Below are 26,216 nucleotides of genomic sequence, written 5' to 3' on the forward strand. Positions count from 1 at the left end.
GTAGACGATGGATCGTGTGGTGTGGTCAGGGTGAAAGCTGGAGGCATGTAGGTAGGAATAGCGGTCAGTAGGTTTCCGGTATAGGGTGGTGTTTATGTGACCATCATTTATTAGCACTGTAGTGTCCAGGAAGTGGATCTCTTGTGTGGACTGGACCAGGCTGAGGTTGATGGTGCGATGGAAATTGTTGAAATCATGGTTATCATACACATTGTAAGGAGAGTGATCACTTTAGATAAGCTATTACCAACAGGAGAGTGGGTTTGTTTGGGGGAGGTGTGGGGGGTGTGTGGGGAAACCTGGATTTGTGCTGGAAATGGCCCACCTTGATTATCATACACATTGTAAGGAGAGTGATCACTTTACATAAGCTATTACCAGCAGGAGAGTGGGGTGGGGGGAGAGAAAACCTTTTGTAGTGATAAACACACATTTTTTCATGATTTGTGTGTATAAAAGCAAACATCTTCTGTATTTTCCACAGCATGCATCCGATGAAGTGAGCTGTAGCTCACGAAAGCTTATGCTCAAATAAATTGGTTAGTCTCTAAGGTGCCACAAGTACTCCTTTTCTTTTAATCATTTTTGTTTCTCTTCTCTGGACTTTCTCCAATTTGTCCACATCTTCCCTGAAATGTGGCGCCCAGAACTGGACACAATACTCCAGTTGGGGCCTAATCAGCATGGAGTAGAGTGGACGAATTACTTCTCGTGTCTTGCCTACAACAGTCCTGCTAATACTAGAATACTAATGCTAGAATCATGTTTGCTTTTTTTGCACAGTGTTACACTGTTGACTCATATTTAGCTTGTGGTCCACTATGACCCCCAGATCTCTTTCCACAGTACTCCTTCCGAGACAGTCATTTCCCATTTTGTATGTGTGCAACTGATTGTTCCCTCCTAAGTGGAGTACTTTGCATTTGTCCTTATTGAATTTCATCCTATTTACTTTAGACCATTTCTCCAGTTTGTCCAGATCATTTTGAATTTTAATTCTATCCTCCAAAGCACTTGCAACGGCTCCCTGTTTGGTATCATCAACAAACTTTGTAAGTGTACTCTCTATGCCATTATCTAAATCATTGATGAAGACATTGAACAGAACTGGACCCAGAACTGATCCCTGCAGGACCCCACTTGTTATGCCCTTCCAGCATGACTGTGAACCACTGGTGATTACTATCTGGGAACGGTTTTCCAACCAGTTTTGCACCCACCTTATAGTAGCTCCATCTAGATTGCATCTCCCTAGTTTGTTTATGAGAAGTTCATGGGAGACAGTATCAAAAGCTTTACTAAAGTCAAGATATAATAATGCCAGTCATCTTTCTTGTTTCCCTCTCTGCACCGTCTTCAGGACAATCTCCTTTCTTTGTCAGTGTGACCAGTGTTCCAAATGGGGTCCAATAAGGGCTGCGGTGGTGGATTAATTCTGTCTTCTTAATATACTCTTTAATTAAACATTGCAGTGGCCTAAAGGCTTCAGTGACTTTCTTTTGTTAACTTAGACCTTTTTCTTGATCAGGATGACATGTAGCTGTTACACTGGGTCTTGGCTGCGAGACTACCGAACTTAAATTTTTCTGAACTGTGATGAATTTGCCATTTGCTGGCCCAGTCACCTGAACAATCTAAATTATTTTGGATCGGACTTGCATCTTTGATAACGTTTGGGCTCAGGTCCACAAAAGGGACTTAGGCCCCTAGAAGATCACCTAGAAAAGCCATGTTAGGTGCCTATGCTCCTATAGAACGAATAGCGAGAGATAGGCACCTTAGAATGCAATCTGCAAAGCCAGCATGCTGGGCGGAGAACTACCTAAGCTAGCCAAAGGAAGATATTGATGAGAGGGATGTGTCCTAAACCCTGCTCCTCTCACAGAGATAGGTGTCTGTCTCTGTCTGTGATCCATGAACTGGAAGAAGCTAGGTGCTCCTCTGCCTAAGTCACGTGGGGGGCCTGATCTGGTAGCCATGCTCACTGGCTACCTAACTATACAAAACAGCTGGCAGAGGGAGGACCTCTCTTACAAGCTTTAGCCTAAGGGTTAGAGCATTCTCTCAGGATGTGGGAGACCACTGGTTCAGATTGCCCCTTTGCTTGATGGGAAGGGATTTGAACAGGGATCTGCCACCTCTCAGGGGTGTGCCCCAGCCACTGGGCTACAGAGTCATTCTCACTTACTCTGGCCCAATTAATACTTAGTTACGCAATTATTCAATAGAAGAGTTAGGGAGCCCTACATTGGAATATTCCATGTGCAGTGATTCAGCCACTCAGCTGAGAGTTGTGGGGAGGTCCCTGTTCAAATCTCTTCTCCGCAGGCAAAGGGAGAACTAGAAAGTGGTCTCCCACATCCTGAGTGAGTGCTGTAACCACTGCGCTAAAGGTGACAAGGGAGATACTCCCCACCCCATTTTGGGTGGAGCTGGGCAGCTTCTGAGCATGCCTACTGGATCAGGCCCCACACAAAACTTAGGCAAAGAAGCACCTATCTTTCCTCTGCGATCCTTGTGCATCACTCTGGAGCTTAGGCTGCCGTTGGTGCCCGGACACCTAGAGCAAGGCAGAAGTGTGCATGTCCAGAGGCAGAAACAGACACCTAGGGAACTTCTACTGCAAAAACCTAGGTGCCAAATGAGTTTAGGTGCCTACAGGGTTGAACATAGCCAAGCAAGGATTTTGTGGATCACAGTGGTGCCTAAAAATGGGGATTAGGCGCCTAAGTATCATTGTGGATCTGGGCCTTGATTCCTATGTTACACCACCAGTTCTTCTCTCGCCTGCACTTGCCCACCAAATAATACAGATATCTCCATCCTACTCTCCCTCCAGGGACCAACCTTTTCCTTAACTCACTCTTTCTATTACAATAATTTGCATTTCTTTCATTCACCCTATTTTTACCTGTGTTCAGTTATGCCTTACACCACAGAGTAATTGCAGACTAATAAGTATATTTAATCAGCCACAATCGACATCTAATTACAATTAAACTTAATTATTCTAGTTGGGTATACACATCATTATTAGACTTTGCAAAGGTTAACCCTGAGCAGCCCAGATATTTTTATTATTGCTCACTTTCTCCAGTAACTACCCATACTCATTCTTACTTATCAACCAACAACCACCTTTTTGGCCTTCTTCACGGCCTCTAGGGTTAACTTCTTATGGAATCCAATGATACCTCTAAGCATAGTCCTCCTGCCACTGTGCTCTCCCTAATCCACTGGCTCCACAGCAGACCTTGTCTGGACAGGCCAGTCATACAATAAAATAATATTTTATGCTTATGTAAAACCTTTCAGCTGAAGTGTTTTGCAAACAATCTCTACCAATATCCCTGGATGACAAGTAGATTCAACTCTTTGCATGTGAAAAGTCTAGACAAGTTGGGAAGAGCAGTACAGCCTCTACCATGCGGTTACCTATAAAAACCAGGCAAGAAATATTAAAAAACACAACCATTGATCTCCCCTCTCCCTGTCAATGATTCATATCTGTGAGCTTTGAATTGGAGGGATTAGCAGTTAGCCCTATTGATTTGACTGCCAGCCCTTTTCTAACAGGGCTGCAATTGCTGGCATACAGACTAGTCTGGTAGTTAGAGTATGAAGGCATGAGTTTTGGCTTCTAGTCTCCCTTCTGAAACTGATGTGCCGTGTGACTTGGGTCAGTCATGTTGCTTCTCCTTCTGTTACCTTATATGTAAAACAAGGATATATTTAATATTTTATTTGCTTTAAAGCAATGGTAAGTATCTTTATTTTCAGAAAAAAACAAAATGAAATGAAGTATTGTTATATATTCACTTCTAATCTCTGTAAAACTACTGCTTTGTGTTGGCAAGTTTACGATGTAAAAAATGTATTTTGCTGATAAAGTAGATAATTTTAGCTTTGCCTTCTGAAGTATGCTTTATCTACTTAAACTGCACAGATTCTGGGTAATGTCACTGAAATCTAGATCTGGTGTTCTGGCCACGAAAGGGCTCTCCTTTTTCAATCAATGTAACCGCCATCCTTTGAGAATGCAGCGCCACTTGATTTGTACTGACTTTGGCCAATTCTTTTGCTTGGTGTGAGAACAAAAGCCATCAGTTGCAATGTACAGAACTTTGCATTTATATTTATATATTTATAAAAAATATGTATGCAATTTCTTGAATGAAGCAATTTGATGGAAAAGGAAATATTTAACATTCGAAGAGCTACCCACCAGCTCTCCTATTTTGGGGAAGAAAATGTACCTATCTAAAATTCTGCCAAATATCCTCTTCATAAATTTATGTCATGTATACACAACCAAAAGTGAAAATAACTGTAATCACAGAAAGAAAAAGTAAGCTTGCTGGTGGGTTTTAAGTGTGTTATTGCAGAGCAAAACTGTAGATCGTTTTAGACTATCTTGACTTGTGTGTAGCTGTATTGTACGTTGGAAGTATTGGAAGTATTTTCCTTCTTATAATCAGTCTTTATTTAACAGTGTCTCCGCCTGCCTGCTGCTTTACAGCATGCACTTAGTTTGAAGTAGCAATAGCTTGTGCAGAGGTATCTGGATCATTTGCAGCAGAAACCAAATTGTTCCAATGCCCTCTATTAACACGGTTGATGCGCTGTCTGTAAAAGGGGAGGAAAAAACAAGTAGACTCAGATTATTGACTGTATTAATCTTTCTTTAGTCTTAGCTTGCGTTGATAAAAATGAAGTTATTACAAGCTTGACTGTTAACTAGAGAGTGAACAGCTACAAGAGAGTGAAAGCTGGATTCTCCTACATCATCTCAAGATGTGTTAGCGAACTCTAGTTGCAGCAACACAAAATGCTGCCCTCAATTACATCTTTGCAACCCCAGCACAGACGACAGTCAGACAACTCTTAGAGATCAAGAGAGGAAAACGTAAACAAACTTTAACAGAACTATGATAGACCTTTATTCCGTCCTACAACAGAACCTTGCTAATCCTCACTCCAAAGCAGAGAACTACTGCAGTGAGGTCTCATAACTAATAATACCTCCCTATGGTGGGGCAGATCCTCACCCTGCTCAGGAAGGGTTAAAAAGCTCCTCTGGGCATAATCAGCCTCAACCTGGTACACCTGTGAGGCTTGTCAAGCCTGCAAAGGGGTGAATCTTAAAAAGGAGGATCCAAACCCAGACTGTGGTTGCCACTGAAGTGACTAAAGCTTGATCAGGGAGCTCCCTAACCCCCCTACCAAGCAGGTACTGTTTATCAGGAAAGGTGTTGAAGTGCCTCTTCTGTCTGGTCCCCTCTAAAGAAATAGAGGGGCCATATTTGCTTAGGTTTTCTTTTAAGAGCCCAGGGCCCTCGGACTAGGTCCTTTGGCCATACAAGGAGTTAGGAGCCTAGTCCCCTCCACAGAGCCTACTGACCTTTTGGAGCTACAGGGTGAGCCCAGACTGTTTTGTGCGCTGCAGGACTATTTGGTTTGCTTTTTTCGTTTGGACTGCATTAGGCCCCCTGGAAGGGTGCATCCTTCCTAAAACGGATAGCTGGAGGGCAACACCCCGAATTCCGAACCAGCTCTGCAGCAACATCCATAGCCAGGGAAGGACATCTGGGGCAACAGAGGCACCAACCATCACCCTCAGGGGGTGCCCTAGTTGTACAACATATCAGGCTAGCTCTTAATGCTTTTCAATCGCAGCTCTCAAAGCACTTGACAAAGGAGGTAACCTTTTAATCCCTGTTTTAAAAGGAGGAAATTGAGGCACGGGGTGGTGAAATGACTTGTTTGAGGTCACCCAGCAATCCAGCAACAGGGGTGGGACTAGAACCCAGATGCATAACTGAAGCAACGATTAATTAAGTGACTTTGCCAAAATTTGTGGCAGAACAGGGAATTGAACCCAGTTCTCCGAAGTCCAGGCTCCAGCCTTCATCTCTTCCTTCCCAGGAGGCAGGATTTGGGCCCTCACTTAACAATCTTCAAGAGTCAGTAATTTATGCTGGGTCTTGCATTCACTGGTGGGAATTAGTGAGGTTCTACCATATACCAGTGTAACATTACTAACTTCATGCTACCCATAGTACATTTCACTTACAGTAAGTATGCATCCTGTTCCAGATTACTCAGATAACGGTGTGTTTCACACTGGTAAAGTGACCGGTATCTAGTATTCCACTTGCACTTTTCTTGTTTTGTGATGTCATAGCGACCAACACCAACTGGGTTCTGAAAAAAGGAAGTCAGACATGGTTCTGCATCGTTAAAGGTGCAATTAAACATGTGCCAGTGACGTTCTGCCCGTGACTACAGTGGCAACAGGATCGGGGCCTCAGTTTGAAAACAAGAATCTGGAATATTTAACAACAATCACCACCACCACCTCTTGTACGTGAGAATGGAGGAATTAGGGCCGGATCCTTCCATTTGGGTTCAGAGTCAATACAACAACCATCATAATCAGATCCTACAGTTCCAATTTCCCTGAAGATGTTGGGCACCATTCCCTTGACATGTGATTTCCCCAACAGCCTAGAACTAGCTCTAGTCAAGTTATAGCAATGTTACCCCTGTAATTTAATCTGTGGAGTTCCTATATCAATTACAAAGCAGTCTTCATTCTTGATCTTTTTCAAATTGCCTGTTGCCTACTCTTCTGCATAAAGGCAGGAAACTGCAAGGGAGTCTGCTCCTCATCCCTCACCATAGGGACTACTTCACATTAAAGCTTTTCCTGACTTCTTTGAGCCCTTCAGGCTTTGTTCTACTTCACTAAGGGAAACTTGAGAAGATTATTACTACAGATGACATAAGAAAGGGCATTAAGGGAAGGAGCAGTTACCAGCACCATCCCTTCAGCACTCTGCTGCTAAAAGAAATTCTGTTTTTTCAATAATAGAAATGTGACTTTATGAGTGTATATGTTGCCCTGCCCCCTAAAGGATTAAAATCTGCTGCATAACTTAGAACATTCCTGAAATACAATCACTTGGCTGGAGAGCAGTAACCACTTGATACACGGCATAACTGATGAGGGAGGAGAAGGGTGTCCCGGGAATTTTGGCTAAGGAGGCAGAGCTAAACCGCTTTCTCTTATAAAAAGTACCGCAGAGTCTCTACTGTCCATTCCAACAATGTTGTTTCCAGTGCTGTTGTAGCTGTGTTGGTCCCAGAATATGAGAGAGACAAGGTGGGTGAAGTAATAGCTTTTATTGAACCTGCTTTTTAGCTGCACAGAGCTCTTCAGCTCTGAAGAAGAGGCTTGTATAGCTCGAAAGCTTGTCTGTGTCTCTGAAACCTGTTTATGGACAAAGCTGTAGAGCAGCATTCTTTGGGTTAGAAGGATTTGGACCTCCAGTGGAAAGATCAGTAAAGGGCGTGAGCGTGACATGGAAGAAGCAGACAGCATGAACATTTTCATGCACCTACATCTATTCCTACCATAGATTTTTCCACTCACCGTGTTTCCAATAAAGAGGCGGTATGCTTTCCTGTCAACCCTTTTTGCAGATGACCAAAATGGAGGTTGATTGAAGTATTCTGATCGCTCCACGGGTTTTGGATCATGTGAGCCTGGCCCTACAGCATACTACAACAAAGTGACAACCGGTAAATCATTGATGTACTTACGTAGGTACCTAATTCGTGCTTAAAGTTAGGCAGCTGCTTAAGTATCTTGCTGAATTGGGGCCTCAGTTAATTCTGTTGTATTCTGGTAGCCACAGCACTGAGAGGCCGCTTCATGAGAAGTATTAAGTGCAGGAAACAATCATGGCTGTTCTGCAGTGGTGGGAATAAGCACACCAGAAACATGAAAGACAAAACGAGCAGCATGCTGGAAATGAGACTCTTGCTTGTGCTAAGCCTCCAACCTGCTATTTGCAGTTGGAATTCAAGAGAGTGACCCACCACTCGTTTGTTAACAACTGTGGTGTAGATATCCACCTTTACTGATACGCAACATCCTGTCATACAGGCATGGTATGGGCCTGACCCTTCTGTTCCCATTGAATTCAGAGGGAGCTTTGCAATGCAGCCTGAATCTGAAACAGGACTATGCAAAAAACCTCCTTTGTTTGCCAAAAGCTGGGAATGGGTGATGGGATGGATCACTTGATGATTACTTGGTTTGCTCATTCCCTCTGAAGCTCCTGGCATTGGTGACTGTCAGAAAACAGGATACTGGGCTAGATGGACCTTTGGTCTGACCCAGTATGGCCTTTCTTATGTATATTCTTATGTTCTCCTTACTTCATCCAACTTATTCCCCATGTGAATTGAATTCAGAATTATATTTGCTGATGTTTATGGCTGTCAAATTGTTAACTACTCTTTAATCCTTTTAGCCCTGAAGACCCAACACAGCTGAGAGACAGTGATCTGGATTCTAGTCCTTCTCTTGAATGAACAAAACCGTTAGCTAAAGTCCAGTGATAGATCTTTATTGTTGATGATATATGAAGAAGAAAGAACCCACTTCGACCTTCAGGTCCCAGAGTGAGTTTGCAATGTGGGTGTTTAGATAAACTATCTTTTCACTTATAATCTGAGCACATTTGATCTGGAATCACTGGGCGCCTCTAACCATTGAACCCCATGATGTTACTTGTAATTCCTATGCTGCAAGCACTTAAGCATGTGCATAACTTTAAGCACATGCTTAAATCCCATGAAAAGCGTATGTTTAAAGTTATGCATGTTGTATTGTGCTTTGCTGACTGGGTTGGGATTACTCAAAATTCATCTTAAAGCTGCTGAATCGGGGCCGTAAGTAGTTACCTGAGCAACATGAGAGCACATTGCAAGATGCTGTCAGCCGGAACCATAAAAATGCCAATTGTAATGACAAGAACTAAATTTTCAAATAAATTGTGATAAAAATAATAGATGCTAAGAAGCACTTCTTTCAAAATGCGTGGCTGAGCAAATGGATGCCGTCATTTTAATTTAGCTCCAAGAGCCCCAGCGGGGTTGGCTACCAGTGCACGTAGAGGGGTGCTATGTTCTGCCAGATCCTGCTCCTGCCCGAGGAGTTTACTTGTAGCCAGGCAACACACAGCCCGGAGAGGCTTATTGCTCTCCGAGTGTGGTTATTGTTACTGTACTACCTGTTAATTCCAAATTTTACTCAAAAAAATGTTAAGGGGGTTATGCAATGAGTCCTTCCACAATGAACCATAGCTGGTTGTCGGAGGAGGAGGGAATGTAAGGGGCTGACTCACCTTTCCAGGGCTCCTTTGGCTATTTTGTTATTCTTTCATTGTCTCCTAATGTACCCACACCTCCAGGTTTCCCCTTTATTTGCCCCCCCTTTTCCCTGCCACCCCAACTAGCCCTAGCACTCTCTTTCATGGGATAATGGCCACATCATGCTTACCCCACCCTGGGTAATAACTCACCTGGGAGCTATTTTACAACCCCATTTATTTTTTTAAACTAGTGTAAAGTTTCCAGAGGTTGCAGATTGAGGTTGAAAGGCAGCCAGGCTCGTGGGTGCAGACAGGGAGGCCTTTGAATGCCTCCAGGTGTTTTCCCCACAGCTGCCTCCTCAGCCCCTGGGCTCCGTTAAAATTGCCATGTTAGTTTAAGTACTCAAATGGGAGCCTTAAAACTGGCTTCCAACTCAAAGAGCTGAGAGGAGTCGGCATGAGAGCAGGGGGAGGAATAAAGGTTTCAGCTGCCTTTGTTAGTAATAATTGAGAAGTAGAAGGAAAAGATCATGAGGCTACTCATTTCCTCCCGCTCCAGCCCATCATGGGCACAGGGATTTCCCTGGTGCTTTTGGTGATGAGCTATCAGCTGGGCACTGGTGCATGGCTGTGACCCCACCAGAGGAAAGGCCAATCAGACCATGGCTTTGGACAACTCTGCCCCAGCCCTCCTCATGGCAAATTTTGACTGCACGGAGAATCCTCTGCAGGTGACCAGGAAAGGGAAGCCCTGGCAATGGCTGACCATCCTTCTACGTGAGAGCTCTGCAGTCCAATCCAGCACAATCACCCCTTGTCCCAATCCAGACAGGTTGCTCTTCAGCTGCACATTTCACCTGGGGTTGTCCCAGTCCTAGGGTCCAGGTGGTTTTCCCGCCTTCCCCTTTAGCCTCACAGTCTCTCTCAGTGCCATGTGGTGTATTTGCAGCAGATGGCGTCCTGCACAGTAACATTTGCAGCAGAGACAGGAGAGGAAAGGAACATAGTGTCACTGACCGTGGCGCGTGGACACTGGCTGAGTGTGGCCCAGAAGATCCGCTCCGTGGGGCAGCCGGGGTTCCGAGCGAGGGTGCTGAAAACACCATTTTTCTTTCTGTCCTTGGTGTCCAGCTCTTCCACAAAGCTCTTGACGTTGCTGGGGCCGAGCTCGATGCATTTCTTCTAAAGAGATGAAAGAGAGGAAGGGACGTCTGCTGCTGCTGGAGAAAATGTGCCGCAATTGTCTAGCAAGGCCCTGCTGGTGCCGCCACAGGGGCTGTCCTGTATCTCTGTGCTCACGGTTCCAATCCAGCCCCCAGGTGAAGCCTGGCAGGGAGAGACCATGGACTTCAGTGGAGCTGGATAAGGTCCATAGACCCTCATTCAGAGTCCACTGACTACTTGATTCCCTTGTCACTGACATCGATCACATCCTCCTTCCTCCCTGCACAATCTCTGCCCCACCCCGGGCTCTCTAGGGCAGATATCTTTCCAGAGTGTAACAAATGTACTCCACTGCCTTCCGCACCCCAGCAGGTGAGAGGTATCCCCCAAGCTGCCAGGCAGGAAGGCAGCTTCCAAACAGAGGTTCTTAAAGGAATACCTCCTCAGAATCCATCCGGAACAAGGCAAAAAGACTGCTCATAGACAACCTTGTTCATTTTAGGTCTCTGGTTTGAATCCAGCCCCAGGCCAGTAGGGAGAGGAAGCCGTGAGTCCTTTTCATTGTCCCTACCAAATGAAGGGCAAACAGCAAGCAAACTAAGGCTTTGTCTATGCTACCACTTTTGTCAGTCGGGGTGTGAAAAATACATACACACCCCTTACCAACATGTGTTTCACCGACAAAAGTGCTGGTGTGGACAGCACTATGTCGGTTGGAGAGGCTCTCCTGACAACATAGCTACCGCCGCTTGTTGGGGGTGGTTTAATTACGCCAGCAGGAGAGCTGTCTCCCACTGGCAGAGAGCGGCTACACGGGAGACCTTACGGCGGCACAGCTGCAGCAACACCGCTGTGCCGCTGTGAGGTCCGTAGTGTAGACGTAGCCTAAGTAACAAAAAGTAAATTCGTTTTTTAGGGCTAGATTTTCATATAAATTGTAGCATCACTGATTTCAAAGGAGTTGTGCTGCTTTACCCCTGCCGTGGATCTGGCCCTCAGTCTTAATAATCTAAGTTGTTAATAATAACGGCAAGGACGGGTTTTAAAACTATGCTCTCTAACCTGACAGCACCCCTCTCCTGGCAGCACTCTGAGAGATGTCACACCCACAGGACGAGTTCCTACATTATTAATCAAGGCAAGGGTGTTTTACTAAAAACTCGACTCTTACAAGGGTACGTACTTCCACAGCGTAATGTCCGCAGATAATAGGCTTTGACCTGTCTCCTGTGAAGATCTCATATGGGCCGCGAATACTGACCACACGTTTCAACATCTCATCTGTACTGTTTTTAAGATTGTAGGTGGCTGGCCCCAAACCACTTCCCTAAAGTCAACAGGGAGCAAAAGCAACCATTAGTGAGCGCTCTGTTAGGGAGCAGAGTCCTGGGTCGTGCTCATTTGGAAGCCGGACACTAACTACGGGTTTGTTGCTAGACAATTACAGCATTGCTGTTATATATTACAGTAGCACCCAGTGGCCCTCACTGAGATCAGGACCCCATTGTGCTTGGTGCTGTACAAATACCTAGTGAGAGGCAGACCCTGCCCCAAAGAGCCATGTCCTGTGCTCTGCCCATGACTTTTCCCTCTCACCCATGCTGCTCACTCTTGAGTGGTCAAATAATAAACGAGTAGCCACCTGTTTGTTTCAGTCATCCATTACAAGTTGCTCTCTGTACCCTCAACTAAAAGCTTCACCATCAGAATGCAAGGGGTGGTCCCTCAGCATGGCAGCCTTTAAACTAAGTGGCTTGGACCATCCCCTTTGCTTAGTCTCCACTGCTCATGGCATGGAGGTGGAACACTCCTAAGAGACCCAGAATGGGGACATTGCCATCTCCATGGGATCCTGCACGTGCACCTCTGAGAGTGGGAAAGTGAACAGCAGGGGAAGCAGGAATTCTCTGTGGCACCATCCCCTGCACCATCCCACTTGCTCTGGGCAGTAATCTAGATGAGTTCGTGCTCCACTGAAGCTTGAGGCTGGCTGCAAGATCTCCTGTGGATTCCCCTACTGAGCAGCTGTGGTAGGCTCCACCAATGGCAGCACAGCCCCTGAAGGGCCAGTACCACCAGAGGGAGCCGTGGAGCAGCCATCGATGCAGGTCGGCTCCAGCCTCTGGGGGCTCTCTCCTCTACAGATCCTGTGAGGCTGGGAAGACTCCACCTCTTCAGATGAACCTCACCAACTTTTCTTCCCTTTCGGAAGCTGCTTGACCAGCCTCCTTTCCCGTGTCCCCCCTGCAAGCTGGCTGCATCCTCTCTAGAGAGAACAGCAAATGCTGGTGCCTCCCTGAGCCTTCAGAGACACCTGAGGGCTCCTGATTGGCCAAGAGACGGAGACCATAGCCACGCTGCTATGGTCCACTGTAATGAACAAGGCAGCAAAATACCCTGAGAGGTCTGCTCCCACAGATCCCTCACTTTCGTTCTTCCTGGTCACTCAAGCCCTGGGCAATGGCTGGTGTGCAAGTCAATAAGGGAGCTAAATGAAAAACAAATAGCGCAGACTTGCCGCAGCAGTAGGTAAGACAGATTTTTCGGTTTTGCTGTCCATTATCCCTTGAGAGTTTGCCGAGCGTCTCTCCTTCTCCTCAATCAGGGCATAAGGGTTTCCATTCTTGCCGTAAGTCCCAGGGCCAGGATGGCAATCCTGCAGAAAGAAGAGGGAGAGGATTAAGAACAAAAATGGATTTCTGCCAATAAAGAGCCAGATTCTGCCATTTCAAGCATATTAAAAGCAGTGACTCTTTGTAATTCAATGGTGCCCAGAGGTCTTAACTGAGGCCTGGTCTACACTGGGAATGGGGGAGGGGGGAGATCAACCTAAGATTCGTGAGAATAGCGTAGCTGAAGTCGACGTATCTTAGGTCGACTTACCTCGCGTCCTCACGGCGCGGGGTCGACTGCCGCCGCTCCCCTGGGGTGGAGTACAGGAGTCGATGGCAGAGCGATCAGGGATCGATTTATTGCATCTACACTAGATGCGATAAATCGATCCCCGATAGATCTTTCACTATCCGGCGGCTAGTGTAGACGTACCCTGAGATCTGGGCCCTCTGGAGCTAGGTAGTGCACAAACATCCAAAGCCTCAGTCTCTGCCCTGCAGACCTTCCTCTCCATTAGGCATTTCTCTGTGGAGACGTGCTGCCCCAGGGAGGCACTGTGCCTCATAGGAGCCCAGGGACTGCAATTGTCGGTGGTGATACTAACAATGCCTAGCTTTTAGACAGCGCTTTGCATCAGGTGAGCGCAAAGCACTTCTCAGTCTTTAATGTCCTCAGCACACCCCGGTGAGGCAGGGCAGGGCTGTCATCTGCATTGTACAGATGAGGAACAGAGGCACAAAAAAGCCTAGAGACTTGCCCAAGGGCTGTGGAGGACCAGGAAGTAGAACCTGGGTCTCCCACGTCCTAGTACCCTGGACAATCCTCCTGCCATGGCCCCCGAGTGAAGGAATACAAGGAGAGGAAGGTTCCATGGGGGTGTTCCCCGGGCACACTATGTTCTAGATGACCTAAAGAGAATCCCAGTAAGGAATACCAAAGCTCCCCCTTTAGAGCAGATCAGACAGCAATTCCCTTGCCCTACCACATCCCCTCCATGCAAACTGGCTCCGTTTGGACCTGGAGGGCAGCTGTTCCCCAATTCTAGATTAGAGTCAAATCTCACTTGCCTCCAGGCCGTGAAGCCTACAGCACAGAATTAAGTTCTGGATCTTTATGATGCCTGTACAAATGCCACCCTCTTTGTGCTTTGTATTTCTGGGTGAATGCAGCCCTTTGCTCCTTTCCTATTGGAATCAATGAGGGTTGTGGGTAAAACTCTAAAAAGAGAATTGGTTCTAAGTTCAGCCATTACCCAATACTTAGACAGAACGTTTCATCCCTAGATTTCAAAGCCCTTTGCAAAGAGGATTATTCTTTTACAGGTGGGGAAACTGAGGCACAGAGCAGTGACACAACTTGTCCCAGGACAAAAAGTGAGTGTATGGCAGAGCCCAGAATAGAATCTCTGGGTGAAATCTTGGCCCCACTGAAGCCAATGGCAAAACTCCCATTGATTTTTTAATGGAGCAGGATTTCACCCTCAGATCTCTTCACTCCCAATGCATTGGCTCAGGCTGCTTCTCTACAGTTTGGCAGTTCTGGCCAGGTACAGATTGCTACATTCTGTATATGAAGGATAATCAAGTACAATCTTTGCATCTGTCCAAGCAAATAAAGGGAAATCTGGCCTCTTGGAAGGTTCTTGATTAAAAAAACCTGAAAAGATACTAAAGCGAATTAGATATGAAATCTCTAACTATGAAATTAGGAATTCTGTGACTTCATTGGCCACCCGATGCCTGGCCAGCACCAGCAGATCTGTTGCAAGTACAGTAAGCTGTGATTCATGCAAGCTCCCACTGCGCGTCACTGTTGATTCACACATACAACTGTAAAATCAGCAGTCATGTGGCTATGCAACGGATCCAAGTGTTAACACAACATTCTACGGCTGTGGCGAGGGTGACACAGGATATTTGACTGTTGTTCAGGCCCTATGGAGGAGAGATGTTCCACTGAAATGACGCAGTTTTTAATTTCTTCTGCCAGGCAGTGCAGGTGGTGGGATGGCAAAAGTGGCCAGCCTGAAGGGTTAGAAAGCGGGCAGTGCCTACCAGCATTCTGCCCCACATCCTGGTGGGACTAGAAGTCTTTATTAGGGAGTTCTGGGGCTAGTAGAATATTTGCAGAGCATTATTCTATAGAAAAGCTATTTTAAAAATTAACTATCACTATCCTGTGTATACTCTGGATTCATAGAGGATAGGACATATATGTAAATGCGTACGCCCCATGTACATTAACACACTGATACTGCATATCGATTCAATATTTAGGTAGTAAGATGGTGCGCATTAGAGAAATATCTACGATAGACAGTGATTGGATAGCCTGCAGTATATACACACAAGCATATGGGCTCAATCCCAGAACTATACCTTACACAGAACTCCCCAGTGAAATCAGTGTAGGTCCCACATAAATAGGGCACCTAAATAATGTGAAATAGAAAACATTGATATTGTGGTTCAGTTTTTCCCTAGATCAGTGATCTCTTATCTGCTCCCTTTGAATAACTCCCTTGTTAGTTAGGATGATTTTGTTTGGGCTATCAACAGACCATGTCAGGCACCAATGAGCAGAAAGCAGCTTTCTTTAACCCTATTAGTGGTAACATCATCCAAATCAAGCAACTGGGAGATTGAACAGCAATCAGGAAACATAGCCGGGCATTGGCCCTTATTATTTCTTGCACTACCTACTGTACTTTTAAATTTTGCACAGCTGTAAAAGGGACTTGTTTTGGCCCCCAAAAGTGTATATCATATTATTAGATGATCCAATAATAATATTTAGCTCTGCAACAAGAGGTACCAGATTATCTGCCTTACATGTTTCTTGTCAAGTTACTGCAGTATCTATTGCTTGAATCCGATACATACCCTAATGAAGTCTCTAAACCTCTCTTCTCCAGTGTCACAAACACCTCTGATGCTTGCAGGTCGGGTTTCTTGCAGAAAATCTTTGATGTTGTAAGTTCCTGGGCCCAGTTTTTCTTTCTTATTGAGAAAAAGATTTTAAAAGTTTAATAACAACAAAGCCAGGATTCTAATTTACCCATGCAAATCACAGCACCTCTAGTTCAATCTATCCCGTGTCATTTAACAGCTGAAAGATTAAACCAGAAGAAACAGTCAGATTTCTTGTCCACACATAGGGAAAAAAGTCAAATTCAGATCTCACCAGATACTTGCGTTTCTTCAATGTCTCCTTAAAATTAAAATGGGGCATCTGGGTGAGGCGTGCTGCTTCCTCTGCTTTGGCCCAGCCAGAATTTGAAGGCTTCTCATGCAGCACAGAGGAGCTAAAGCTTCCATGGTCAATATTGTAGGTGCCTGGGCCTACCTTTCTGCCCTAAAATGAAGTGTAAGGTTAAAACTAAAGGCTTGATTTACCATTGAGTTAAGCTAGTTTTACACTGATGCAATACCATTGAAAAATGGAGTGCTACAGTGGTGAATCAGGCCCTAAGAATTCTAATCATATTGTTTGCAAATTCTCCTTGCTACAGGCACATAGAGAGAGAGAGAGAGTCAGTGGAGTTATACCAAGATACACCAGCTGAGGATCTGCACCCACAGATTCCTAGCACGTTGGATAAATTGCTGACACAGGAAATCTACTCAAAGGTTCTGTAAGTACACATTACACTGAGAAGTAAATTACATTGGAGAGAGCCTCATCCTATATCATGAACATCAACAGGAGTTTTGCCATTGATTTCATTGCCATTGGACCTACATTAAATGGACCGATTCGATTAGATTCAGTGATATTATCAAATTAATTTGAAAGCAGCAGAATGGATCCATTCAGATTTTTCATGGAAATTGAATTCTGGAAAAAGAATCCAAACGTATAATTTTTAGTTTAGTTCTGCATATGGAGCTGAATAGGTGTTTGTTTTGTACATAAAATAGAGAGACAGACTCACCAACTCTGAAGAGACCTTTTTGCAGTAGGGCGCCTGTGTGTATGTACCAGGTTTCTTACACTTTGGATAAACTGCTGACACATCAAATCTAGCGAAGGATGATGTAAATATACAGTAAATTTTGAGTTAAAACACGATTAATTTTTTTACAAACATAGGTCCTGGTCCTGTGAACATTTAGGACTTGATCCAATGTTTATTGTAGTCTGTACAAAGGGTTTCACGGACATCAATAGATGTTGTATCAGGCCCTTAGTACTGGACTGCTCAATACTGCAAAGACAAGTGCTTCATTTTGTGAGTAGTCCCATTAAATTCAGAGGGATTACTCATGCCTAAAGTGAAGCACATGCGTAAATCTTTGCAGGTTTGGGGCCTAAACGTTTTCTGCAGTGAGTAATCTCCTGGATGTGAATGGGATGACTACTCACTAGAGTAAGCACAGGGCCCAAGACTAAATGTTTGCATGATGAAGGCCCTTAAGCTAATGTACTGTACAAATTACATACAGACACTACTTTATCTACTGCTGAAATGCAGCCACTTCTAGTGTGAATCATGGTAGCTGTTTAGCAGCACAGAGTAATGCTACAGGAATTGAAGTAAGTTTCTCCAGTGGAAACTACAGAGAGTTTTTAGGTAGGCAGAAGCAAATGATCCAAATTGGAATTTGGCCAAGATAATAGAGTTAAGGGCCAGTGTCAGTTTAAAAATCATGTTTTAAAACAAAGAAACAAATGTCCATCCCTAATGTTATTAAAACCTCAGGCTATTAAAACAGAATTTTAAAAATCAAATTTACTGTTCACTGTGGATGCTTTTTGTTTTTCCATTTCTCTCAACTTAGACAATGAAAACAGACTGGCCATTTCCACATTTTTATTTGCATCTAGTCAATTTCCCTAAAATGAGCAGTCGAATGGTGTGATGTTTGGGTTGCAAACACTATAAGGAAATGTTAATATTTCTTTAAAATTCCATTGGATTTAACCTAAGTTTGGGGTCAAATTTGATCTGTTCAATGTCTTTTAACAACTGTTCTCTGTGGGATCTTTAATGACAACAAATGATTAGAACCTTGGCTTTCTGTTTCATCTGGAAGGTGCCACCTCCAAGTGCCCCATCCTGTAGCCAAAACTCTTGAAGAAATCAAAGGGAACTTGGACTCAAACCCTGGTAACACAGCTATTCCCAGTAGAATTTCTGACACAAACTATATCAATAAAAATCCAGACCACATTCTTAGCTGATGTAAACTGGTGTAGCTCTGTTTTACAACAGCTGAGAAATCTGACCCTTCACTTGCCAAATTCCTCTGCATTTAAATAGATATTTCTATATTGTACAAATTAAACTAATTAAAATAAATTAATATTCATAAAGCACTTTGCAGGTGAAAAGCGGTATATGAGGCCTTGAGCCTGCAAACTGTAATGCGATAATGCCTAGCTGTGAAAAGTCAAAGGACTTCAAAGGGATTGCTCATGTGAATCAAGTTACTCACCTGTGTAGATGTTTGCAGGATCAGAGTCTTCGTGCCAGGTATTACCCTTGAAAATCCCCAAACAGGAATTAGGCATACAGATTCATAGATTTCAAGGCCACAGGGGACTATCATGAGCTAGCAATGTTTCTGTATTTTATTAGCAGATTGAAAACTTGCTGCTGTGTGAGCTAAATGAACAAAATCTCTCTCTCCTGCTGTTCAACAACCGTGAACTAGTAAAGGCACTGCAGGCCAACACAGTTCCAAGAGGGTAAAGTGTGATTTAAGGGATAGGTGTTTGTTCTGAATAAATAACACAGGTCATTTTAAATAAGGAGGAGAAGCAGGGAGAAACCCCAATCAATGTATTTTAGGTTAATGAGCTGGTTAAAAAGCTTATTGACCCAGTTAAAATATATTATGGCAGAGCTTGTCAAAGAGTTGTGTGTCTCAGTCCCTCACCTGACTTTGAAAATCTCAGCCAGTACATGTATCATTGTGTTGTTAAAAACAGGATTCAAAATCCTTAAATATACACTACATACTGGAGACCATATGATTGTACTGATTCAAAAAATGTAGTCAAAGCAAAATCACTGAACACAGGGCCACACTGTGGCGCAGTTTGATGCAGTCATGCAGGGCTATAAGGGGGAGTATGATCCCCCAAACCCACCCCAGTTCAGCCTCTCTAGATCACTAGTCTCAGTGCAGAGAAAGAGAGCAGAGTTTTTGCAAGACCACTGGATCCCACCCACGCAGGTGGAAGTGGGCAGACATGGGTGGGAAGTGGGCAATGCCTTGACTCCACTCTCCTGGGTACCAGCTAGCACAGCTGAGCCAGCATGTGGGGGAAGTGATCTGCATGTGGCAAGGGTCTGTTGCAGATTGCTTCCCTCGCAGGAGCAAGTGGGGAGCGGGAAGGAAATGTGGCTCTTTGGGGCAGCATGGCTCAGCTCAGCACCACCCCTTGCATGTGGCTGTGCCTAACGGCTCAAGCTTAGCCTCTGGGAAGCAGAGATCAGAGTGTGTACTTTAAAAAATATTATCAGTCATATGACAGACCATTTAAAACATCAGGTGTGACGTGCAGTATTTTGAAATGAAATTCACTTTTACCTAGAATGGGGGAAGTCATAAAGAAAGCCAGGGTCAGCCAAAAATCCAGGGCCCCCCAAACCTGCTGGCTTATTTCTGAAGAAAAGGACTTCTCAGAGAATGGAGTCCTGGCTCGTTGGATCCATTCAGTCAGATTACAGTAACCCACTACTGTATAGGCAAAATATCCTGCAGGAGCTTGTAATGTATAGGTACGAACGTGTGCGTGTGTGTGTGTGTGTGTGTGTGACTAGTAGCTGCATGAATGTGTTCAGACTTGCCACCGGCTCAATCACCTGGAGAGAGACTCCTTTGCTTTGCATTAACATGAAGCTATTTTTTAAGTATCTCCCTTGTATGAAGAAGGAGTCTGCTGTGTGTTTCAGAGACATGTAAAATCTCATTTCTGTTTCCTTGGAAACTCCCCCATTCAGAGTATCACAGCTTGACAGTCCTGCATGTGGGTACATGCACTCTCCGTGCAATAAGCATGTGAACTTGTGAATGCATGTGTGTATGTGATCTCTGCATGGTCAGGTGTGTGTGATCTGTATGCCAAGGAGCGTGTGATCTCTTGTGCGCAGGAATGTGTTTGTGTGATATCTGTGTGCTGGGGTGTTTGGGGGACGGGGAGAATATATATGCAGATGATTCAGAAGCTAAGAGTTAGACAGGGGCTGAGCACAGTTCTCTATTGACTCTGGAAAGCCAAGTCAGCTGCAGGCTAGGCCCGTCCCCTCTGGAGCCTCCTCTGGGTGACTCTTACCTGACTGTCTGAGTGCCGAAAGGGGCACCTGTAAAGCCCTTTACTGCCATTCTCTGCTCCCTGGGGATGGAGGGACCCCCCCTCCCACTCCAGTGGCACAGCTCCCCGCAGCTCCGGAATACTGCAGCCATGACAACCCCATACACTTGTTGCCTTTCTGTTCCCATGAAGGCGGTGCTTCCAGGCAACCCACTGCACGGGGCGGGGGCCTCTGGCTCAACGCCTCCTGTACCCATTACAGCTCAGGTTCAGGCCCTGCCTGAGAGGAGAGGAATGCAGCTGTTTTGAGCTCACTGTTTGATCCTTGTTTAGTTTTGTTACACTACATTTTACCAGATGTGCACAGGCTTGGCGAGCAGACGTGCCCCTGGCCCAGACGTGCCTGGGCTCGGAGAGCAGACGTGTTGTACCAATAAATTAAAAACCAGCAGGATCTTATTAAAGGGAAAAAGGCAAAATACCACATTTATTGTGAATACAGAAAGAATCATAGTAAGCAGTTAGTTACAGCTGTAACATTCCATTCAATCTCATCTTTATTCACTCATTCATTCATATACACACACACAGGTTCTGCAAGGTTGTTATCATAGTAAGCAGTTAGTTATAGCTATAACATTCCATTCAATCTCATATTTATTCACACATTCACACATTCACACACACACACACACACACAGGTTCTGCAAGGTTGTCATCATAGTTACCAGCCTTAGAGTTGCTCATGCCAAGCCACTGGCCAGGTGGCCTGGACATGAGGAGGGAGCAGGGCCTTGTCAGATGCTCATCTGATGCTCCTGGAAGTTGGTTTGCAGAATCAGACCCCAAAGTTCTCACTTTTTAAGAGTCTATTTTTATAGGAATTTCTTCCTATGCCAGTCTATGGGAATTGCTTCATCATGCTGTTGCTGAATCAATCAGCAGATAGCACATTCCTGACGGCTCCAAGAAGTTATCTTGTTCTTTGGTTCTCCCATTCTTGAGGCTGTTGGGTGGATTCCAGTCTGCCCTCCGGGGGTCCTCTGGTTATTTCCACTTGACGCCTTCTTCAGCCGATGGACACTGGATTCTTAGGCTGGCACCTCCCTGATCATTCAGTTGTTATCCACACCAAGCATCCGTCCACATACATCCTCTATCTCTATTTTAATCACAATTGTTAATACAACAAAAGGGCGGGGAGTCTCTGGGTGCTGTTTCTGTTGTTAGAGTATTGCTTTGAGTCTCTGTGAATTGCTTTGAGAACAGATTCTGTCTTAGAATGTACTAACACAATTAGCAGCTTGCAAGTTTCACACATAGAGGGAGAGAAACAGTACCAAAACCCAAGAGACCTCTTAATTAGTAATACCCTGGAATTTAAACTATGGGGAATCAAACTCATTTGTGATTTTAATACAGAACTTCTTTAATATGATCCAACATAATCCCCCTTTTGACACTAAGATTTATAATCGTCAGTGTCACTTTCTATGTAGCCTATTCAAGAGAAGGTACTGTGAGGCAATTTGAGTTTGTGATTCCAATTCATGCCACATACACGATCCTAGTGATGTATCTTTACTACAAGGTTCTGGGGCAACAGGCAAGGTGAGGCACACCCACTTTTGAGGAGTCCATTCGGTACAACCTCTAGTGTCCAATAGCTTCCCTCCCTCCCCAGCCCACTGGCTCGAGGTCCAGGGTAGCCAGAAGGATCCCATGTGTAATATGGGGAGTGGGCTAACCTTCAATACCTTTGCCTCCAGGGACTGTTGGTGTGCAATTTTGACAACAATTTCTCCCATTAACAAGTCTGGTTTTACAATACTGGAAACATATTGAATCCATTCATATTGATAAGTGTCAAACAATGATCTCTTTCTTTTTTAACAAATGCATCAAACCTTAATATTTCCCAATATGACCCAGAACATTTTGTGTTCCAAAGTAGCTAGTGCAAGTTTCTGCATTTCAGTGCATCCCATAGCTATGGCTGTGTAGTTTCCTATTTCTAATTTTTTTTTTTTTTATGCATAAGCCATGTGGTAGTATTAAGCCATTGCCAAAGATTCCATCGGGCTTTTAGGTTACCCAGACCAATTTGGACCAAGTCTACGTTGGCATGTACTTGTTTTTGTATCAGGCTGTCCTGTAGCTGGGACAGAAAGCTTAATTTATTTTTAAGTTCCTGCAGGTCTTCAGTATTTTTTTTTTTTTAAACACACAACAGTGCTAGCAACAAGACAAAACACAAGACAAAACATAGAACACAAAACACAATTTCTATTGTGACAGTAGATTCATGGTTTTGGGTTGCTTTTCAGCTGGCATTAGCTTTTCCTGATTTTCTGAAAGACAAAAAGAACATGTTTCTACCCCTTTTGGGGTGGCAGATTATTGCTTAAAATATTTCTTTTACAAATACCCTTGCTGATTGCAGGCAAAACAGAGGAATTGCCCCCGTATTTTCCTGTTTTTGTTCTATAGGCAGGCCAGGTTTCAATGGCTTTTATCTTTTAAGGGTTATGGGGAAATTATCCCACTGTTTAGTCATTAAATCCCTGAGTTTTCCTTCTTATACAGAAGACCAAGTTTATAATGTTTTTCCTGCTGTGTTAAGCTTTAAGTTTTATTTACAGGTAATAACTGAGAAGCATCATTACCATACGACCTTAAAGGGTTTTTCCAAAAATCATACACACTATATGTTGTTACAGGGATACTTATTATCATTAAATTTATTAAAATTATCTTGTTATCCCATGTCTTTTATTTAGACAATTTGTTTGCTGACCAGGTGTGTCCTTTATCTGCAGCTCCTTTGTGCTGCTAGTTCTTTCCTTCCTTTATCATTTAGGTAATTTGCATTTTCACAGACACTTCCTGCTTTTGGATTTAAAGCCATCAGCAGCTCAGAGACTCTATCTTAAAAGGGACACAATCAACTTTCACCAGAGTTTTGATTACTTTTAACTTCTGCTTCCAAAACACACAGCAATCTGAAAAAGAAAACCCAACCTATTGTGGCTCCCTTTGGAGCCCTAATAGCATTTTAATTAAGTAGCATGGTACGTTTGCATTTCTTTTGCCCCTTCTACAATATACCCTGCACATGTTCTGGGGCAAATGCACATTCCTTCCATAGTTTAACTTCTATAACATTATCCAGATCCATTTTTACATAAGGTGTCACTATTCCTTTTTTTTGCTTGCAGAGGTTTCATGTACCTTTATCAAAGTGACAGTCTGATTACTCAGAGCCATTTTAAGACTCAGTGTTTCTCACATTGCTTCTTTTTGTTTTGTGCACCTCACCCCTGCTGTTGCTTCAGAGAGGCACTGTTTTTTTAATTTTTTTTTCTACAACTCTCATCTGTTATTTTGTTACAAAAACAAACAAACAAACAAAAAGAATCGAGAAAATTTTTTTTTTTTTATATTCTCCTGATTTTGACTGCCCAGCTGCAGCCACAACTTAAAAACATTTTAAATTTTGTAAAGCATTGAGTTACCTTTTAAGGGTTGAATGCCAAATCCCAAAGCCAAACAGCACTAATTACCTGTGTCTAGCAAAAAGGTCTGTCAGTTTTGCAACTTTGAATTAAAGAGTCAAATGGATTTTTAGTGGCATTATTTAAAACAAAAACAAAACCAACTGGTCCTTAGAACTTTACATATTTACACACACACAGATAGATACATACACATTTTCTTTTCTTTAACATCCCTTCCACGTTGCTCTGTTTTTTTACATCTTACATTCCCTTTATACATTTGAGGCAGTTAAGTTCCAATAGAACCCCCTTATGTTCTTTTAGCAAATTTGACTAAATTGTCCAGTCAAATGATTTTAATCAGTTTCTTTTGCCTGGCTAATTTACAGACATTCCTTTGGAAAAGGGCCCATTTTTCCCTCAGAATGGCTGCAAAGAAACCAAGAATGCTCTTTCTCTAACACTTTTTTTTTTTCCTTTTTAACATTTTCACAAAGTTTAGCTGCTTAATTCCCTCCAGCCTCTGCAGAGTTAACTTTTTTTTTTTTACTCTTTCTCTTTGTAATTATGCCTGGGGGTGCCATACATAGGACCTTCTCCCCCTTTACCTGCCTCCCTCCAGCCTCTGCAGAATTAACTTTTTCACTCTTTTTGTATTCCTGGAGTGCCTCTTTCACTATTTTCAGCTGGCTTTGGGTATTTGTAGCCAGCACCTTCCAATTGTCTGCTCCCTTTTCCGTTTGTGCCTTTTCCTCTTTACATGAAGACAAGCGGAGGGAAGAATCCTTACAGGCCTCCCACAACAACCAAATTGCTGCTGCATCTCTTTTGGCAGCACTAGAAGGTTTGTATATGAGGATATACTGAGCCAATCTATCCTCTAGGTCCGAAATAGTGCAGAGATCAGCTAGGGCTTGTTTAGTCCAAGGACTGTGCCAAAATTTTTGAAGGTTTTGTTTAAAAGGTGTAATTTCTTTAACAAAAGGTGAGGTTGGAGTTCTTTCTGACTCCATTCCTCCCTCTGGTACTGGCTTACCCTGTTTTCTTTTAAACATCTTAACATGGATATTTCAATCTCTTTGTCACTGCTGGTATTACTTAGCAAGTGACACAGCCTAGATTCTGAAATCATAGCTTAATCTATGCGTTTTTCCCCTGCTACCTTCCCGGAGGCCAGCAGGTCCCCTGCTACCTTCCCAGAGGCCAGCAGGTCTGGTTAACCTATTTCTCCCTGCTACCTTCTCGGAGGCCAGCCGGTCCGGTTAACCTGTTCTTCCCTGCTACCTTCTCGGAGGCCAGCAGGTCCCCTGCTACCTTCTCGGAGGCCAGCAGGTCTGGTTTAATCTGTTTTCCCTGCTACCTTCTCGGAGGCCAGCAGGTCTAGTTTAATCTGTTCTTCCCTGCTACCTTCTCGGAGGCCAGCAGGTCCCCTGCTACCTTCTCGGAGGCCAGCAGGTCTGGTTAACCTAATAGAAATGCCTAGCTCACTAGAGCTGGCGGTGTGCACACCAATATTTACAATAACTGAGGTTTTTTACCAATATTCCCCCTTTCGCAATTCTCCACCAAAATGTTGTACCAATAAATTAAAAACCAGCAGGATCTTATTAAAGGGAAAAAGGCAAAATACCACATTTATTGTGAATACAGAAAGAATCATAGTAAGCAGTTAGTTACAGCTGTAACATTCCATTCAATCTCATCTTTATTCACTCATTCATTCATATACACACACACAGGTTCTGCAAGGTTGTTATCATAGTAAGCAGTTAGTTATAGCTATAACATTCCATTCAATCTCATATTTATTCACACATTCACACATTCACACACACACACACACACACAGGTTCTGCAAGGTTGTCATCATAGTTACCAGCCTTAGAGTTGCTCATGCCAAGCCACTGGCCAGGTGGCCTGGACATGAGGAGGGAGCAGGGCCTTGTCAGATGCTCATCTGATGCTCCTGGAAGTTGGTTTGCAGAATCAGACCCCAAAGTTCTCACTTTTTAAGAGTCTATTTTTATAGGAATTTCTTCCTATGCCAGTCTATGGGAATTGCTTCATCATGCTGTTGCTGAATCAATCAGCAGATAGCACATTCCTGACGGCTCCAAGAAGTTATCTTGTTCTTTGGTTCTCCCATTCTTGAGGCTGTTGGGTGGATTCCAGTCTGCCCTCCGGGGGTCCTCTGGTTATTTCCACTTGACGCCTTCTTCAGCCGATGGACACTGGATTCTTAGGCTGGCACCTCCCTGATCATTCAGTTGTTATCCACACCAAGCATCCGTCCACATACATCCTCTATCTCTATTTTAATCACAATTGTTAATACAACAAAAGGGCGGGGAGTCTCTGGGTGCTGTTTCTGTTGTTAGAGTATTGCTTTGAGTCTCTGTGAATTGCTTTGAGAACAGATTCTGTCTTAGAATGTACTAACACAATTAGCAGCTTGCAAGTTTCACACATAGAGGGAGAGAAACAGTACCAAAACCCAAGAGACCTCTTAATTAGT

General features: G+C 43.9%; 1 protein-coding gene across 1 annotated transcript; it reads right to left on the minus strand.

Moving 5' to 3' along the window:
• Nucleotides 1-4,502: 4,502 nt before the first annotated feature.
• CIMAP2 (ciliary microtubule associated protein 2) lies at nucleotides 4,503-20,356 on the minus strand. Its single transcript, XM_074962302.1, has 10 exons — nucleotides 20,226-20,356; nucleotides 16,876-16,963; nucleotides 16,125-16,295; nucleotides 15,824-15,940; nucleotides 12,847-12,984; nucleotides 11,512-11,655; nucleotides 10,182-10,346; nucleotides 7,436-7,564; nucleotides 6,074-6,204; nucleotides 4,503-4,626 (listed from the first exon to the last, which is right to left on the minus strand). The coding sequence occupies exons 1-10, from the start codon at nucleotides 20,354-20,356 to the stop codon at nucleotides 4,527-4,529; spliced, it is 1,314 nt and encodes a 437-aa protein (XP_074818403.1). The 3' UTR covers nucleotides 4,503-4,526.
• Nucleotides 20,357-26,216: the final 5,860 nt, after the last annotated feature.

Source organism: Natator depressus, chromosome 8, assembly GCF_965152275.1.
Source record: "Natator depressus isolate rNatDep1 chromosome 8, rNatDep2.hap1, whole genome shotgun sequence".
In the NCBI taxonomy this organism is placed as follows: Eukaryota; Metazoa; Chordata; order Testudines; family Cheloniidae; genus Natator; species Natator depressus.

Excerpts from the sequence above, each read along its gene's own strand:
- CIMAP2 (XM_074962302.1), bottom strand. The coding sequence starts at position 20,356 with ATGGCTGCAGTATTCCGGAGCTGCGGGGAGCTGTGCCACTGGAGTGGG. Across the intron at positions 15,941-16,124 it reads TGAAGAAACGCAAGTATCTG|AAAGAAAAACTGGGCCCAGG; the intron begins GTGAGATCTGAA and ends TTTCTCAATAAG. Across the intron at positions 7,565-10,181 it reads GCCAGTGTCCACGCGCCACG|TATGCTGTAGGGCCAGGCTC; the intron begins GTCAGTGACACT and ends ACTTTGTTGTAG.